Source organism: Grus americana, chromosome 1 (genome assembly GCF_028858705.1).
Source record: "Grus americana isolate bGruAme1 chromosome 1, bGruAme1.mat, whole genome shotgun sequence".
Lineage (NCBI taxonomy): Eukaryota > Metazoa > Chordata > Aves > Gruiformes > Gruidae > Grus > Grus americana.
Window position 1 is genome coordinate 66,173,706 of NC_072852.1, and position 18,081 is coordinate 66,191,786.

The 18,081-nt window shown below is 36.7% G+C and overlaps 1 protein-coding gene across 1 annotated transcript in view; it reads left to right on the forward strand.

The window, feature by feature from the left end:
* The window catches only part of MTPN (myotrophin), a 46,080-nt gene extending 33,056 nt beyond the window's left edge, over positions 1 to 13,024 (forward strand). The window contains exon 4 of the mRNA XM_054849102.1: positions 9,817 to 13,024. Coding sequence (XP_054705077.1) covers positions 9,817 to 9,903 — 87 coding nt within the window. The 3' untranslated portion in view covers positions 9,904 to 13,024. The remainder of the gene's footprint in view (positions 1 to 9,816) is intronic.
* Positions 13,025 to 18,081: the final 5,057 nt, after the last annotated feature.

The following is an 18,081-nucleotide window of genomic DNA, read 5'->3' on the forward strand; positions in this document are numbered from 1 at the left end:
CAGCGCAAGAGTTCAGAATGGATGCTGTAAAGACAAAAAATAGTTCTTTCATTAGTCTGGAGATAAGATGCTCCTTTTCTCCTCAGAAGCTCAGTTGTTGTTGTTATAAAGCTGATGGACCAGTTCTGATTTTTTTCTATTAAAGCAAGAATTGTTATGCTAATTATATGCATTTATTGGACACACAGGTAACACTAACTGTATTTTCCTTTCTTATGGAAAACTGTTACACTACATCTGGTGTGACTACAGGAGGAGCAAAACTGAAGATGTTGCTTAGTCCTGAACTACTAGCTCTTTGTCCTTTTGATGTCTTCTCAGAAGCAATAGAAAGCTAATTCTAATTTCAAGTAGTGCTCCCAGCCATTCTTGCAGTAGCCCCAACCAGGTAACCAGTTCTTGTTCACGGGGGTTAGCAATGCATCAGAATCAAATGGTTTAACAGCTTCTGAGGAAGCAGGCTTCCTCTGGAAACTGCCCACATGTGAAGTTTTATGTGAAGGGAGACAGATGTTTTAAATTCTAAAGAGTTCCCTGAAGCACTGATCTAGTTTGACAGTACCATAGCAGGGCAATATCTTGGACAAGCTGTCTCAGAAGCAGAACTTTCTACTTTATTCTGCAGCATTTGTAGGAGTATGTTGAGGAAAAGTGTTGATAAACGAGCTTGGACTACATCTAACATACAGATTAAATAATTTTTAAAAAGTCTGGAAGGTACCCCAAGAGGTTACCTTCAAGTCACTTTTAAGAATGCTGCTGTTGTAGTAGATGACTGTCTGATTTCTTCTTGAAGACCTTCCATCAGCCAACTTCTGTGTCTGCCATTCCTTAATATATTCAACTTTTCATCATGCTGAAGTATGAGGAATAGAACTGTACATTGTCACATCATAGTATCACAACCATTATGGAAGCTGTGGCTAGGTTTGGTCAGCTTCTGAATAAAATTGCTGTTGCTCAGAGAGTTGTGCTACATTGAATACTCTGTATCTAAATCTTGTGGCTCTCAGGGCTTGAATGTATATAAAATTATATAAATAAGCTTCTTTCTGAAAATCCAGAAGATCTTACAAGCAACCTTACTTGTTCACTTGAATAGCTTTGTTTTGGACGTTCATAACTATAGGGAGGTAAAAATTAACATGCTGCTTTCTGAAGAAACAAAGTGGAAAACTGTAATAAATGATCTATAAATGGCCCTTTCCTTGGGCAATTTGAAATATTCTAGTGTTTGAGGCTATAGTTTGACAAGACAAAATATTCAATGATATAAGGGGTCTCTACACTATCACCAGCCCCCTAAAATGGATTTTGTATGGCAGCATTGGGAAGTGGGTGAGGAATCTAGCAAGACCTTACAAAAAACAACCTCATGATTGATATGGTGATGGTGGGGACATCTAATAACCAGGCACTGCCATTGGATGCTTTCTAACATACAGCCAATGTGCAGTCATGTTTAAATCTGCCCAACCAGATGCTTGATTTGTCTTCAGAAGTTTAATTTGTGGTGGTCTGCAGTAGTTTTAATCACGTAAGAGTGAAGGAGTGCTTGCACGCAGTCTTACTTGCCATACTGTTGCATTAGCGAGATGAGCACACTGTCTGCCAACATTCGGCTGCAGTCCCATGTTGCAGCTAAGCCAATGCAAAGGTTAGTTGCCTGCAGAACAGGTGATGCTGTTCAGTCTTTTAATACTCTTACCTGCATACTCCTGTTGCTTCCTTGCAACAGGCCTGGCATTTACCCCATTTGTTTGTCCCTATTGCAAGTTAATTTTCTGTAGTTAGTTTCCTGCCAAGTGAAGCCTCCAAATTAAAGTTCTGTTGCAGATTTAGTTCCTTGTGTTAGTTTATGGAATTGGAGAAACACTGGTGAGAAATGAAGAGACAGTACTGAGGTGTCTTCAGTTTCACTTCAGCTGCTGCCTTGGGAATTTTTCAGTGCTTTTGCAGTGTGACCTACCTGTTCCAGCTGGTAGTCTCCTGGATTTGATTACAGGTTTTGTAGATGTATAATAGAATGCAGTTTCTGTGTTTACCGCTCACCTAGTCTGTGTTGTTCCTTTGTAAATGGCAGATGGTGTTAGCTCGTTGCCATGTATTAAATGCTTGTTCAGCTGTCTCTGTTGTGGCAGTGTTTTTGTAGGGGATGGATGAATTTCACATGAAATTTGAGAATGAGACATGGAAAAGATGAAGCTGAAATCCCTTTATGTAGCCCTGTAGTGTCCCTTATACTCACACTTCCCTTATACTATTAGTTGCAAAGGCAGAAGTGGTCTCTTTCTCTCCGTTACCATACTTCATGCTTATTCTTGAAGAACTGTGGGGAAAGTATTTTTGCAAGCCTATTTGTCATCATAATTTTGAAAGCCTAGTTCAATTTTATTGGTTTTGATAAGTTAAAGAAACAGCATCTGTGGCTGGAGCACCTCTGCTGTGAGGACAGGCTGAGAGAGTTGGGATTGTTCAGCCTGGAGAAGAGAAGGCTCTGGGAAGACCTAATTTTAGCCTTCCAGTACCTAAAGGAGGCCTAGAGGAAAGATGGGGAGGGACTGTATATCAGGGAGTGTAGTGATAGGACAAGGGGTAACAGATTTAAACTAAAAGAGAGTAGATTTAGATTAGATGTTAGGAAGAAATTCTTTACTGTTAGAGTGGTGAGGCACTGGAACAGGTTGCCCAGAGAGGTTGTGGATGCCCCATCCCTGGAAGTGTTCAAGGCCAGGTTGGATGAGGCTTTGGGCAACCTGGTCTAGAGGAGGGTGTCCCTGCCCATGGCCGAGGGGTTGGAACTAGAGGATCTCTGAAGTCTCTTCCAACCCAAACTATTCTGTGATTCTATGATCTATTGTCATTTAACAGCAGGTACCTGGGATATTGTCATATCTGAACAATTAATGCAACCTTACAACTTCTTTTCTAAGAGGAAGAAAAATGTCAAGGTTAAAGGTTATCTAGCACTTGCATAACTTTTGCCACAGCTGTATTCCTTTTTTTGTTTCCATGTAAGTCTGTGTTCTTTAGCTGTGCAGTATAAGATCTGTGGAAATTTAAATTTGGCTAGAAGCTTATGTTGGGAGGCCTCTGTTTGGAAGTGTCTAATCACAGGAAATTGTGTTGTTTGGATGCACAGTTTCATTGCCTGGGAAATGTATTTGTAATTAGTATATGTAATTTGTAATTAAATATATGCTTTTTTCGAAGAAAAGAAAACTTGTCATTGCTTCATTTAAGCAATGAAAATAAAAATACAAAAAACCAAAATAGACTGGGCAAAATCCAGATACCAATTTGGGTTAACAACACCGGTTTTGACCTTGGTATGAAAGAGTCAACTATAATTATAATTGTAGGTGAGATGAGACTTTAAGGAGGTGAGAAGTAGCTGCATGCTCAATGAGAAGTAGCTTCACTGGTAGAAGAAAGTCTAGAATATTATGCCTGCCAAAACAGAGTATATCATGCTGCTACATCTCTTGTGCAGTTTCAGGGAAGTGGAACTGATTAGTTCTGGAAAAGTTTAGATTTCATAGGTCTTATTTCCTGCCTCTTCTCTCCCACCATCCCCCCAAGAACGCATTAAACTCTGTCTTGAGTCAACCATGGCTCCAAATTATGACAGTTAACATTTGCTAAACTGCCTGGTGATCCTGTAGCATTTGGCTACATCTTAAAACCAAAGCAATATGAAAACTGCAGGAAAGCTCTTTCCTTAATCTTGTGTGTGTTATAACACTTATTCTGGCTTTTCAAATTGCTGTCTCTGGAGGGGTATTAAGAGCTCCCTAAACCAAGTGATTTAGCTCTGTTTCTTAGGATCCCTGCAAGCATTTAAAGTGTGATCTTCTGCGAAAGGCAGCTAATTGACTGGTTTTGATGAATGTACTTTCTAAGGTCAAACCAAATGTTGTGGTATTAAGTACTGTGAAGAATCATTTGATGGAACTTCCTGGTGGGTTTTACAGGAAGTATTTGAAATGTGATGTTAATATTCATTAGTGGTTGCAAATGAGTACTCCAGCAAGTTTAAGCAGTAATTTTGCAGATTGAGAAAGCAAACAGCTCTAATGCTGTTTTTACTCTTTGGTAAATCCTTTGTTCAGTATTGAAGTTGTTGGCAATGTTTTAGGCTTATCTTTTCGGTTCTTCCCAAGTTTTGACCTATTGCGGTGGTTGCCTGGATTTAACCCCCAGTATTTTGGTTTTATTTGGTGGGTTTTTTCCTAGTCATGAAGCATAGCAAAAACCATTTTGTTGAATTATGGTTTTATGATTTAAAGTACTTTGAACAGTGGCTTCACACATTACCATAATTTGTGTTGGTATTCAAATTCAGACATTTCTTCCAATATGAAAAAGCAGATATAACCAACATACAGTTATTTTGCATATATACAACAACTTGCATTGTTTAAAACAAAATGTTATGGTTATATGACTTTGCTTTCATAATTGCTGTGCGGACATAGGATTACTGATAAACATCTAATGTGTCTTAAGGGTAGATATATTAAACTCTTCCAAAGGTAGTTTCTCAAAAGGGCCTTTATAATATACTTTCTTCTGAAGTTAGCATTTCAGTGAGGACTTCCTGATGCCTTGTTCAGATGTTTTGATTTTGGAATCAGCAATACTTGGTTCAATTTATTACACTACAAGAAACCTAGATGGAGTTTGAAAACTTCAAAAATTGAGACTACAAATGATTGAGTGTTTTCAGGCACTGCTATTGTGCTAATCATAGTGATCAGCCATAATCAATTACTGTTGTGATTTTTGACAGATTGGCTTCAGTAAATAGTTTTCACTATAGCACAGCTGTGGCCATCTCTGGTTCAGGCCTGCCTGCTATCAACTAAACCAACATGTTGATAATGTGCTAAATTAAACTTGCAGATCAAAACCAAAGTTTTTATTGGCATATTTACAATATTCAAATAATGTCATTTTTTTCCAAACCTATAGGGATTAAAGTTCCAGTGTTGTCCTGTGAGGAGCAGGGAGTTGGACTCGATGATCCTTATGAGTACTTTCCAACTTGATATATTCTATGATCCTATGAAATTGCCATTTGTTATAAAACTGTAAAACATACTGAAGTGGGGAAAAATTAAAATGTGAGGTTTTATACTTGAAACTTTTCTGTACATTAGGAAAGACTTTACCTTCTATTTGGGCACCAGTTTTTAATGTCTAGATTAACAAACAGCTGCTACGTATATGCTAGATCAGCCTCCAAAAAGCTTAATTAACCTACTGTTACCAGCATGTAATAATACAGCATCATATTAATTCTCAAAAATTGAAAGATCCCAAGTACTGAAATACACAATAGGTGAAGATGTGTTTTACTGCTATCAACAAGGGATGGGTGAATTTACTGAAGTAGAGTGAGCTAAATCTGAAGGTGTTATGGCTACCAGAAGTAGCGTAAACCCACTAGGTCAGAGTTGAAACATGCTTTTCTAATAAACACTTTTTTGGTCAGGCTAGAGATCAGAATACTGTATCCTTAAAACATATCTTTTGAAGGATTAATTTTGCATGTTCCTACAAAACTGCCCTTTTTTATAATTCTTCTTTTTTTAAACTATCAAGCCTTATTTATACAGTATGTAGCCTAGAAACACTTTTGGGAAATCTTCGTATATCTTTCAGGTTTATAGAAATGTGTGGAATATCATACCATAGACATCCCAAAGAATATACCTATAGAAATTTGCAGAGTGATACCTAAAACTGTTCTATCGGCATCTGAGTTTCAGTTGAAAATGTTGTTTTGCTCTGACTTACTGTAATACATGACAGTAATTAGCTTTGGTCTAAAGAGCACTTTCTGCTTAAAGTTCGAAGGTAAGGCTTGTTGTCTTACTATGTTAACAGTAGTTAATCCTTTTTATTAATCTTAAACTATTTTTCCAGGAATTTGAGGCATATTAAAATAGCCTTTGTAAGCTTAAACAGTAAAGTGGTTTGCAGCACGTTATGACTTCAAACTGAAGCAGAAATGTCATATCTTCTGTTCATTTTTTCACTTCTGCCTTGTTAAAAATGTTAAATAGTGTAATAATATTGGAAGATATTCTACTATTGAATTTTTAGTAGCTTTTGACAAAGTCAGAACTGAATTGTCTTTGAAAATATCTGGGTTTTATTTTGCTCATGTTATGTACCAGCCTTTACAAAACAAAACAGATGAGTACTAAGAACTGGACTGAAGCAAAATCAGTTGCAATATTTCAGTTTGCTTTTAGTTTTTTCGGGATTTAAGGGATACCTATTTGAAAAGCAGAAAGATATATATATATATAATTGAAATTGTTCCAAGTTTTTCTTTAAGAATCTTGTATTTGATTTTGTAATGTAAAAAGATATTTTAGTGTAGTGTAAGAAAAACCAGTATTATGTTACAATAGACAATTAAACTGTTTTGAATGCATCTAATGGAGGATGAGGTTTATTGCAAAAGATGTGACAAATCTCATCCATTTGTTCATCTTTCAAAATAGTTCTGCTTTTTGTAAAATATCTAATGCGATTTGATCTCTGCTTTCTATTGTGTTGCAAGAAATAGGATATTGAGTTGGGCAATTTAGCACCTTTTCTCCTCTGACAGTGGCAAAAGGGATGCCATTTGGGAAGAGCTGTGAATATGACCATTTCTGCTCAGTTATTCCCCTCATTCATAGTTGTATTGGGGCTGTTAGAGGTACACACATCTGCCCCTTTAAGAAGTGTTTATAGATTTGTCATCCATGAATTTGACCATATCCTTTTTGAACAAGCTGACATCTGCCTCTCTAACTTCATCTGGCAACTCATTCTGGAAGCTTGCCGCTTGCTCTGTAAACCAGTCTTCTACCAGCTTCATGAAGTGCCCCCAGTTGCAGTTTCACAGAGTTTGGTGACAGCTCTGTGTTGCCTTTTTCTGCTGCCTTAACTTTTTTTTCCTGAACTGCCACTATACCCTAGTAGCTATTGTGCTGCTTTCAGAGCATGTTTAACATTTGTGCTTTGTCCAGTGGCTTAAGAGGGCAAATGTTCCTGTTTTTGTTATTACCCTGCCAAAGAGAGTTTGTGTGTGTGTATATATATATTTTTGGGGGGGTGGGGTGGGGGTGGTGTTTAAGAAAAGAACATAAAGTGTTGATAGCTTTTACTTTGGGGAAGTAGAGAATACAGTGGAATCATTTTACTTTTATGCACTTTTCATTAAACTTGCTTCCAGGCAGTGTTGTACATCTGAAAATTGAAATCCTCTTGACGTGAACTTCATTATTTCCTTCTCATTCTATTCAATGCAGGCAGGAATCTTTCTGCCTAGCTAAGGGGCTGTTTTCCTAATTTATTAACACTGAGTTTATTAAATGGTGTCCTCCTTAGGTAGTCATGACCCTCTTATCCTACATTCAGTAAAGCTGGTTTAGAAACTTGGGTCTTGCGAGCCTGTAGCTTTTCTGAAGCGTAGATGTGCATGAGGGTGGAAAGCAGTCTTATGTCTAAACTAAAAGTTCTCTTTAAAGTACAAAGTTACTTCAGTTAAGTTATATCTTTTATACTCTAAATGCTGATACATTGGTGGAGAGTTTTATAAGTTCTTTAAACTGTGATTCAACATGAATACTGTTAGGTCAGTTACTGCATACTGCTATTTTTTTTTCTCCAAGCCTAAGTTCCTTCAGGTTTTCCGAGCTTAACATCAAAGAACAGCTTTGAAGCTTTCTTGATTTCCACGTGGACTCTAATCTGAGAGTGCTATCTAAGCAGTAGAAATAATCAACACCTGCAAAAGAAGCCTTTCTTCTCCTAGGACAACTAAGATAATGACTGTAAAATACTTGTTAAATCTTTCAGATTTTTTTAGGGGAAAAATAAACGTTTCACAAGCAATGGGCTTCAGCCGAAGTGTGTGTTTGCAGTGACAAACCAATTGTTTCTTCAGAACAGACCAGTTCAGCTCACCTTCATACCCAGCGAAACAGTGGTACTGCAGCATACTGCATGCTGTTTAGGCCAAGGATGTTACATAGTGACAGAGGAGAGTTAAATGTTACAATTGCTCCTGTCACTGGGGTGAATTTATTACCTATGCACAGAATGTATCCCTGTATTTGCTACCTGAAAGGTACTAGAAAAAGTGAGCTGCCTGGAAGGAATTATTGCAATTATAAGTATCCCCCTCAGAATTCTTTACTGGAGTTCTCAAGACAATTTTATTTTCCCAGACTCTTTCCTTGATAGTAGAAGCCTGCCTCCCTACTGCACAGCTGACTGCCACCAAACAAAACAGTCTGTTCAGCTCATGTCTTGCACTGAGGATCTCTGGGGGCTGCAAGGAAGATGAAGGGCTACAACAGGATCAGTCTGGCCAGCGGACCACAGGATGAGCACTGCTACCTTAGAAAACACTGTAAAGCCATCTTGTTAGAATGGCAGATTGAATATTTCCATCTTTGAAATCTCTGCTCTCTTTACTTGTAAATACTACTTTTCATAACACTGAATATTGTCAGCAAATCGTAGTAATGTCAGATCCAGTTTATTAGATTGTTAGAAACAGTTACAATGGGACATTTAATGGGCTGAGTGTTGTCTTGGGAACAGATGTGGTATTAAGTATGGAAGTTTATTGGGGTTTTATGTGTAGAATCTTTTATCAGTAAAGAAGCTCTTGAAATTCTAGGTCTACTGTGGTCTTAAACTATTGGGTGTCCTTTACTATTAATCTGTGCACTTTCTTCCTTGTAATGTAAGTGAGAAGAAATTTATACTTAATCAACAGAGTTTATATGTAAAACTAAAGACAAAGCTCTGCAATGCTCTTGCCACCCACAGTGGTTTTCATGACACTTGATTGAGCAAATGCACGTATTTTAAAGTGAGACTTGCATATCTTCTCAAGAGGAGGTGTTCTGAAATCTTACTTATTTTCAGGAAACATCTCTCAATCTCTGTAGTCAGTCCTGTGTTCTCTAATAACTTTTATCCCTTTATTTAACTATCCTGCTTACAATTTAGTCTGGTTTTTCACTTCTATGTATATGACTATACAGTGCTTAAAACAAACATGACTAGTTAATCATTCTTTGCTTCTCTTTTGCTTTCCTTTCATAATTCTGGCACTGAGGCTGTGTTTGTACTTACTATTCTGCAGTTTGTCTAGTTGGTGCATTTCTGTTATCCTCTATCCTCCTGTTCTGTTTTGTTACCTTTTAGGTGTAGGCATAGCTTATTCAAAACAAACTTCATCAGTTTTGGACTTGGAATGATTTGGGCTTTTTTTCTATGTAGCAATAGGGATTTTTTCAAAGTGGGAGAGAGAAGCATAATCCTAGATGGATGTAGTCTTTTATGATATAGAAAGAAAATAGTATGATTTGTTAGTAAGCTTTTCCAGAGGTGACCTGTTTAATGTAGCGTGTGAAAAAGCTTGCTGCGCCATAGATTTCATAAAGTATGTTAGACTGAATTCTTGCATTCATATGAGTAGTTGCTGGACACAAACAAAATCCTTTTGTTTCTATCCAAGATTAATTGATAATTTATTGATCTTGCAATTTGCTGTGTGACAAAGCTTATGTGACTTTTTTATAGTTCTGAAGTAAATTTTTAAAATTAGATTAGCTGTGTGCCAAATAGTTCTCTACATAAATCTTGCCTGTTTGGTTTCTAAATGAAAACAATGCACTGCACTATAAAGTCGTATGTAATCAATATAATTATCCAAGGTAAGTAACTTTTGTGACACATTTAATATTAATACAGCCTGGCTTTATGAGTTGACAATCCTTCTCAATGTCTTTACAGGGTGCTGATAAGACTGTGAAAGGCCCAGATGGACTAACTGCCTTTGAAGCCACTGACAACCAGGCAATCAAAACTCTTCTTCAGTGACGGATGGACTGATGTCTTAAATGTCTCTCCTGTGGCCTCACACTGCTGCCTGTCTGTCACTCTTTGCATCTTCCAGCTTCTTCAGCTAAATACTTTGGGGGGAGGGAAATTCTTTGATTCAGACTAGTTAGGGGCTTGTATCGAAGATAATCTGTTTGGAGAGGGTTGAAAACTGTTATGAACAGTGTCCCTCTAAGACTTCTTTTCAGTGCACAATCTCTTCCCGTTTCTAGTGAAAACAGAAGAAGGAAGACAGACCATGATCTTGAATTTTTGGCTTGTAAACTTCCTAGGTTAGTACTAAGATTTTTGTTGAAAGAATCTTTTAGATGGAAGTACTGTGCTATGTACCTGAAACTAATTGTGAAGGAGACAATAGTCCCATGCTATTAGTGTCTGCCATAATCTGAAGTGTAGTAATGTAGGTGGCTGGGTTGCTTTTCTCTCTTCTCTCTCAGTGAGTAGCTTTATTCTTCTTCTGCCTAAAGCTTACGTTGCAGTTTTGAGGACTTTTGATACTAGTTGTTGGAGCTGTTCTTTATATTGACTAATTGGATGTCACACTAATGTTTTTCTGACTCTCGAGTAAACCAGGAAAGATCGGTTGAGGCATAGTGGTGTTACACTCCAGAATATCTGCAAAGGTACTTTTGGATGCTTGAATTTGAGGTTTTTCTTTTCCATGTTTGTTCTAGTCCAGAACAGATGTTTTAAGCAACTGTTTTTGAGAGAGTTCAAAATGTCACTGTAGTTATTCCCAAAAGGATTGTGAGATGAAATTTCTTTACTCACCATGTCAGTATAAAATTTATAGACACTTGAAAAAGCTAAAGGCTGTTTGCTACAGAAAGATAATCAAGTCAAATGTGGAAAATGAACAGTAATTATTTAGACATTCCTATTGGGTGAATATTGTTGGTAAACTTTTAAAATACATGTAAGCTTTCTAAGTTCAGGTGTTAGGAACAGAAAGATGTACAAGTAGAAGTCTTAACTTGCTCTAACTACTGGAGGAAAAAACCCAACTTTTAATTGTGCATATTGTGCATATCTTTGAATTGGTGTTTTGTTGTTGGCTGAGTGAACCTCTTAAACTTCATTAAGGCATGGGGCTTGTTCTGAAAGTTGCCAGTGCAACCATGCCACATTAACCATTGATTCTTAGATACCAGTAAGTGTGACAGTACTATGACAGCCTTGATAGTTCACGGGAAGTTATTTAATAATGATGTAGGGATTCTTGTCACATCTTATGGTCCTCAGAAATGCCTGAGCTTCTGTCTTTCATCTTGAAAAATTTCAGTAGACTGCTGATTTGCCCAAAACTGAATAACAGGTTTTATAACAGAAAAGTGTGTACCATAAACTATACATCTTTCTCTTTTTTGGAATACAGTTTTCAAACTTTCTGATAAGATACACAGTACAGAAAAGAAATGTATATCATGTCTCATGCTGAATTCTTAAACAAAAGTAGCCGATATTATTTTGAAATTGAGAGGATATGTAGAAGTAGACTTGTGACTACCACTCTTATTTAATGGAGACTTAGTTTTACTTGAATCATGTTGCATATTATGATTGAATGTCTCAGCTATAAAAAGCCTTGCATTTAGACTGTAAAAAGAGAGCAGATACTGATTTACATGTAGACATCCCATAAGAAAAGCAATGGAGAAAACAATCAACTCTGGCCATAAACTGTGCAGTGCAATTACTTTTTGCTTCTTGGAGATGGGTGGCAAGGAAGAGCAGAAGGGTTGGAAATCAATTGGTGAGCTGCTGATAAAAGAACAAGCATGTCTGGTCAACAGTGCTTTTTGTGACTATTTAAAGAGAGCTCTTTAATCTTATCTCTGATCAGTGTTGGATTGTCATGTCATTGTGATAGTGTGAACACAGACTATAGGTTTAACTGTTCAGCTATGAAAGTAACCATCTTTGGCATAAATTTGCCTCCATAATATGCTATTAAATACTTAGCTATTAAAATACTACTCTAGAAAACTGCGATCTGTTTTTATGTGGAAAACTTGATTATTCAAGTTTTTTGCGTTGATTAGCATCAAGTTGTCTGGCCATAGTGTTTCTGGGTGTGTTTTTCTTTTTCCTCTGTATTCTTTCCTGCCCTTCCTTTCAACTCTTATTTAAGTGAGCATTATCATAGTAAAGAAACATCATCTTTGTACTAACTCTTGTGGTGATTTGCTGAGGCAATTTTGTCTCCCTTTTTCTACAATTATGTGGACACCTTATTTTTTTCTTATTTCACTTGAGGGGGGGAAAAATGCAAACTTCAGTGAGACTAGTGTAAATTTGGCTGTAATATATACCCAAGCTGCCTTTTGAGATAGCTAAAAGATGGGATTTAATGTTTGGCTTAAAGAAATACTTTTTCTGCTTTTTGCACTACATAAGAGGTGATTGATCATTTTGCCCAGTATTAAAAAAAAATTGTAATAAAAATTTAAGCTTTTGTAATTGTCTAGAAACTGGGCTTGTTCATTTGTTCCCTTCTTGTGAGCTCTATTGTGAAAAAAATAATGGGTGGCTGTCTGTATCTTTGAGTAGGTCCTAACTAGATAAAAACACCAAACTGTAAATTAATTTACATTCTATAAACAGAATTTAAATACTTTGTCAGACTGGCATTCCACTCTGTTCTTAAACCTTTTCCTTTGAAATTTGTGCTGAATAAGTTATAACCTTAAGTGTACCCTCTGCTCCTTTTTCTTAAGGGGGAGCAAATGGGAAAAGGAGTACAATAGTTAAATGGAACTTTATCCTTGAACATAACATTGAATTATTTGTAGAAGAGGCTGGTAAGAATGGAGTGTCCTAGGTCAAGCAATTGCAATGTTGCATGCAAAATTTCAAAATTAACTTGTCTTAATTATATTTTGTAAATGGATAAACAATCATCTTTCTACGCAGCGATGGAAGAAAATTAGTGCTCTGTGCATTTTGATATTTGACTTCCTCTTTTCACCATTGTTAACTGTTTTGACACAGTTGGGTTCATCATTATCATGGTTCATAGACATCAGAATGCTAAATGATACTGTATTTTTCAGTTTGTGTTGCAAGAATGAATGGAATAAACTTGAATTGTGCGATATGAGAATGTGGTGGTTTATTTCCCTTTCTGCTCCTGGGTCTTATTAATCTCTAGCTACAACTTTTTATTTGCCTGGAAGGCATCTAAGCTCCAGTTCATATGTACAGTGATTGAAATCTTCAGGTACTTATAAGACTTAAATGTGGAATGGAATCTGCTTTGAGAACTAAATATGTTAAGTTGGGGGGTTTTAATTACATCATTTAAAAGAGGTTTTGAGTAATTCTCTGGTCTTGTAGTCTGCATTTCCTGCTCAAATGGTAATACATAATGTTGAAGATCTCTTATCTTAAATTCTAAGAGACAGTTTGTAGAACACTTTTAAAGAAAAAGTACAGGAAGGTGTTGTGGCAAAGTGGGAAAACTTAATATGGAAAAATATATCAAAACAAACTAAATTTGTCTGGTTTTCTGTGCTAAACTTTGAAAGCATGGAATTCTAATGCTGTATGCACAACCTTTTAGTCAAATATTAGAAAAAAAGCTGGATATGTTCATCATTAATACCAAAGCAGTTCAAACAGTGTGATGACCAGTGCAAATTGATGCATGTGCTTCAGTTCCTGTGTTCATCTTACAGGGTTTTTGTTTGTTTTTTTTAATGGACAGCTTTTCTGTAGGAGTAAATACTAGCTGAGGTTCAGAACACAGGCTTTTCACTCACATTCCTCAGTGCCTGGCTAACCAAATTCATCTATACATGTAAACACTTTTCCTAATATTTATTTATGGCTGATATTTTGGAACAAATGGATTTCTCAGCTCCCTTCCAAAAGGAAGTTGGCCCAAGAAAGAATTTTTTTTCAATTGGATCACTTGATTGTTTCTTTGAGAAAAGTATATTGTCAAAGCTCTCCTCAAAATATTTTTGTTCTACTTATAATCTGACATCTTGGAACAGCTTTCACTAAGATATGCTATAAACTTAGTAGATACGTTGTTCAGAAAGCACTTTGCTTCATGCAGTGCCTTGAAAGGCTTCAAAAACATATTGGGTTTGCTCAGGAAGTGAATGAGCATTTTTCCTAGGAGCGGTGCTCCTCTCTCCCTGCTGTAGCAGTCAAAGCAATGTTTCTAGTAATTTTAAACTAAGAAAAGTTGCATTTAGATACCATTGCTTGCTATTGTGATCTAATGTTAATTTGGAGAGCCTTCCTTCAAATAGAAGTCCTGGAATCTCTTGATTCTTTACTCTTCAAATAGCATTTGGAAAGCACCTGTGTGCACATCTCCATTCTCCTGTATCCTAAATGTCTCTCTTTTCAGGAATACTTCAGGCCACTACAAAATACAGGATTTGTTTGTACTTTTCAGTGAGTTCCTGTTTTCCACAAATATATCTTCATTTTGCAGCACTTCAAAATTGTGAATAGAATCCTTCCTTTTCATGCACTGAAGTTCATCTCATGGCCATTAAAGTTGAGAGGCAGGACTGTGTGCTTAAACTGCAGTAGCCTGTGTCTCAATTAGTTTATCAAACTTACAATTCATTAAAGGAAAGTTTTTCAGTTGTCTCAAGCTGAGCATAAATTTGAAGGATCTAAAACTCAGTCTCAAAAATAACTTCTTGACCTACAAAAAACTCATTTGGTCTATATATATAAAATTATTTACATTTGAAACATTCCTTCATATGTGTTTCTTGTCCCTTTCTTCTAACTGAAAGTAATTACTCAGTATGTTCAGAAGAAGCTTCAGTTTGTTCACCAAAGCTTTTGTGTCAAAGTGAAAGAAACCATTTTCTAGTCTGAATCAACATGTAACTACTTTGCCTCAAAAGTGTTTGGAGGTGGGAAGTCTTGAAAAGGATGCAGCTTTCCATGGAAATGAAGTTATACTTTTTTAATACACTTTTTTTTTTCAACTTACCAGTGTAGCCAACAAACCAGATCAGAATTTGCATGTCCCTGTGTAATGAGTCAGCTTGGTTTCTTTTTAGAGTGGTGATATCCTTGGGAGAGCATCATGATGCCCTGGATTTTTGTAGTGTCTCCTAATCCACTAAGGTGCAGGGCAGATGTAGATGGTTAATTAGGACTAAGATAAACACAGATATCTGAATGGGGTTGTTATTGCCTAATTCAGCTTCTGCAGTGCAGAAAACCTCCCAGTATCTTATCTCTTGGCATGCAGAGAGTGAGGATAGCTGCCATTGTTAAAGGCTGCTAAACAGTAATTTGTCATACTGGATGAGCTAAGGCCATCATAACATGGTAGCCTTCTAGAAAGAGCAAATAAATTGTAATGTTACCTTCTGAAAGTCTTTCCCAAAGTTTATTCTTGTTACTTGTCCATATTTTATTTTGGTGGCTTTTTTATGTGCTTTAGGAAGCTTCCTAAAACAAGAGTGCTTTTTGGTTTTCTTTCATTCTCCTCTTGCATAAAGCTGTAACTTTACCTTTTACAACAGAAATGTATCTTTTACATTACTTTTAAATGAAAAAATGTAGCCAATGTGTGTGTTCATATATAATAGATAACAGTTGTGCTGAAGGATACTTCCCAACTACACTTTTGACAAATTGCTATGAAAACCTAGTCCTACCCCTGATACCAGTATGTGCATGTAGGCAAATCCTGAATAGTAGACATAAATAGAATATGGGAGGAAATGTTTGAGGTTTTGTTTGAGGCATTGGGTGAGAGATCATTAGAACTGTGATCAATGCAACAGTAGCAGATTTGTTTTGTGACCATGCATAAACCTCTCTGCAATTCACTCCTCAACAGGAAAACTTAATCTTTTTCCTTCTTTTTTTTGTGTACTTAGACTGTAAGTTGATTGAAGGATTATCTATTTCTCAGGACCTGACACACCTTGAAAATTTTTTGTGTGTTTTGCAGTTGATGTCTATAACCTCAAAAGCACAGAACAGTTTATTTAGAGAGAGAAATGAAACAGATGGGAAGCACACCAATTTCTAGTGTCAGAGGTTTAAAATGTAAGAACAAAACCCAAGCTTATAAATTAATGAAATTTCTGAAGATAGATATAAATTTTACAAGCCATATTAAACAATAACTTGAAAGAAAAAAAGACCCAGCCTACAGCAATAAAGCTGCATAACATGTATACTTAATAAGGAGGTGCTTCTAAGGCTGTGTTCTCACTATAAACAGGTAGATATATATTAGCCATTCTCGTCTGCTTAAACAACTAAAAAAAAAATTAGCAGATGGTTGCTTTGGGGAAAACAGGATTCCCTTGTTCCCAATTTGCAAAGCTCAGAGGTTGGGTTTGAAGGGTATTGGGGTCTTTTATACTGTCAGAGATGAGATTCACAGAGATGTACAGAGTGAAATGTACTACAAATTAAAGTCAAAATTTCCCTGAGCAGTTTCTAAAGATCACATTGTCAACTGCATTTGTTCTCAACATGCCAGAGCTGACCTGTGACACGTTCCCATTCTCTCATCTTTATATGCCCTTCCTGAAGGTACAGCTTTCAAAAGCTGTGCTTTACCCCATCACAGCTTTCTCTTTTTAATAGGTGCCTAGAAAGTAGGCAAAGAACTTGTTTGTAGATGTTACTAGAAAATACTCCATCTAAGGCTGTCAGAAAAGCTTAGGTGCCCATTATTCCTCAGCCATTTGGACTGAGAAATGCTGCTCTGTTTAACTGGAGTTGTGCTATGAAGCAGAGGCCCATGTCAATGCAGCGCTGCCTGCTGCATGCGTGAGTGTTCTCACAGCAGAGAGCTGCTGCAACACATTGTGGACTTCCAAATGTATTTTCCCCACTGGTGGCTGTGAAAACCCATCAATAATTTCATGGCCATCTAGGCAGAAAACTGTCACCCTTTAAAAAAAAAAAAAAGTTTCAACCAGATTGTTGTTCTTTTCATGTAGTGGCAACTTACCAGAGTGAGGAAATGATGATTTGAAAGAGGTAACGTGAGCTTGACCTGCCTAGTGCAAACCACCTACAGAAAGAAGTGTATTTTACTGCATCCTCTCCCAAGGAAATGTTCAAACCATTGCCAGGTAGGAGCTATATGCACCTACGGATTGGTCATGTTGTCTCATCCGTTTACTGAGGATGTAGAGTATTTGTTCAAATGTTCTGCTGTCAAAAAGCGGATGGCTGAAACCAGCAGCCTAAAGCTGCCTTTGTCACTCTTGACGGCAGTCATCTTTAAGAAAAGCAATGATACTTGCTGTGAATGCGTGACTGAGAGGGTAGCAAGTTTCTTTTTAAGTTTTACTTAGCCTTTATCACTGCTGCTGTTCCACTAATAGCTAGTCAGGGAGTTGACCTATTAAGGCATTTGACTAAATAAAAATGTAAAGCTTGTCTTAGAGGGTTTGAAATTACTCTAAACTTATTTTTTGACGGGTTAATAGTAAGAAACATTGTCACTTTTTAACGTGTTATCGGCAGTTAAGGTTTTTTCAGGCTTGCTTTTGTCATAATGAGAAATTCAGTCAGCTTTTTCCTTGTGTTCACAAATTCATCTCCCTATAATGGCAGATGAATTGATTACTCTGTCTCTCAGTTCCCTGTTTTAAAGCTGGAATGTATGCTTTGTATGCTCTTTGATTAAAATAGAACAATCTCTTGTAGCTTGGGGAAACTTCTGTATATGGTAATTGGGCAGCAGAGTAACATCTAGCATAGAAGTTTGATTTCTTTGTTTGGTTGGTTTTAGTTACTTTGCTTTCTTTTCAGAGAGAGAGGGTAATTTATCATACTCATGGACCATTGATCACCAGGAAATAAGAGGTAGGAGTTTTGCTGATCCCTGGACTTAAATACAATTTTGTGATTAAAAATTGATACCTTCTTCAGTGTATCTTTGGCAGGATTAGTACAACAACAAGAACTGATGAAATTTTTCTGCCTGTTGAATTCTACGTAGATGCATCACATCAGACATCTTTGTTATCACAACTGATACCTAATGTATAAGAGTTTCTTCTTGAGAATTGAAGAATTTGGGTTAATTTGTTCCAAACACTTCCTTTGTCATGAGGAGTTGAATGTACTTGATGTACTTGGCTTTGAGTGGCAGCTGATAAGCAAGTATGGAAATAACCATGGGAATCTTCCACTTCCTTT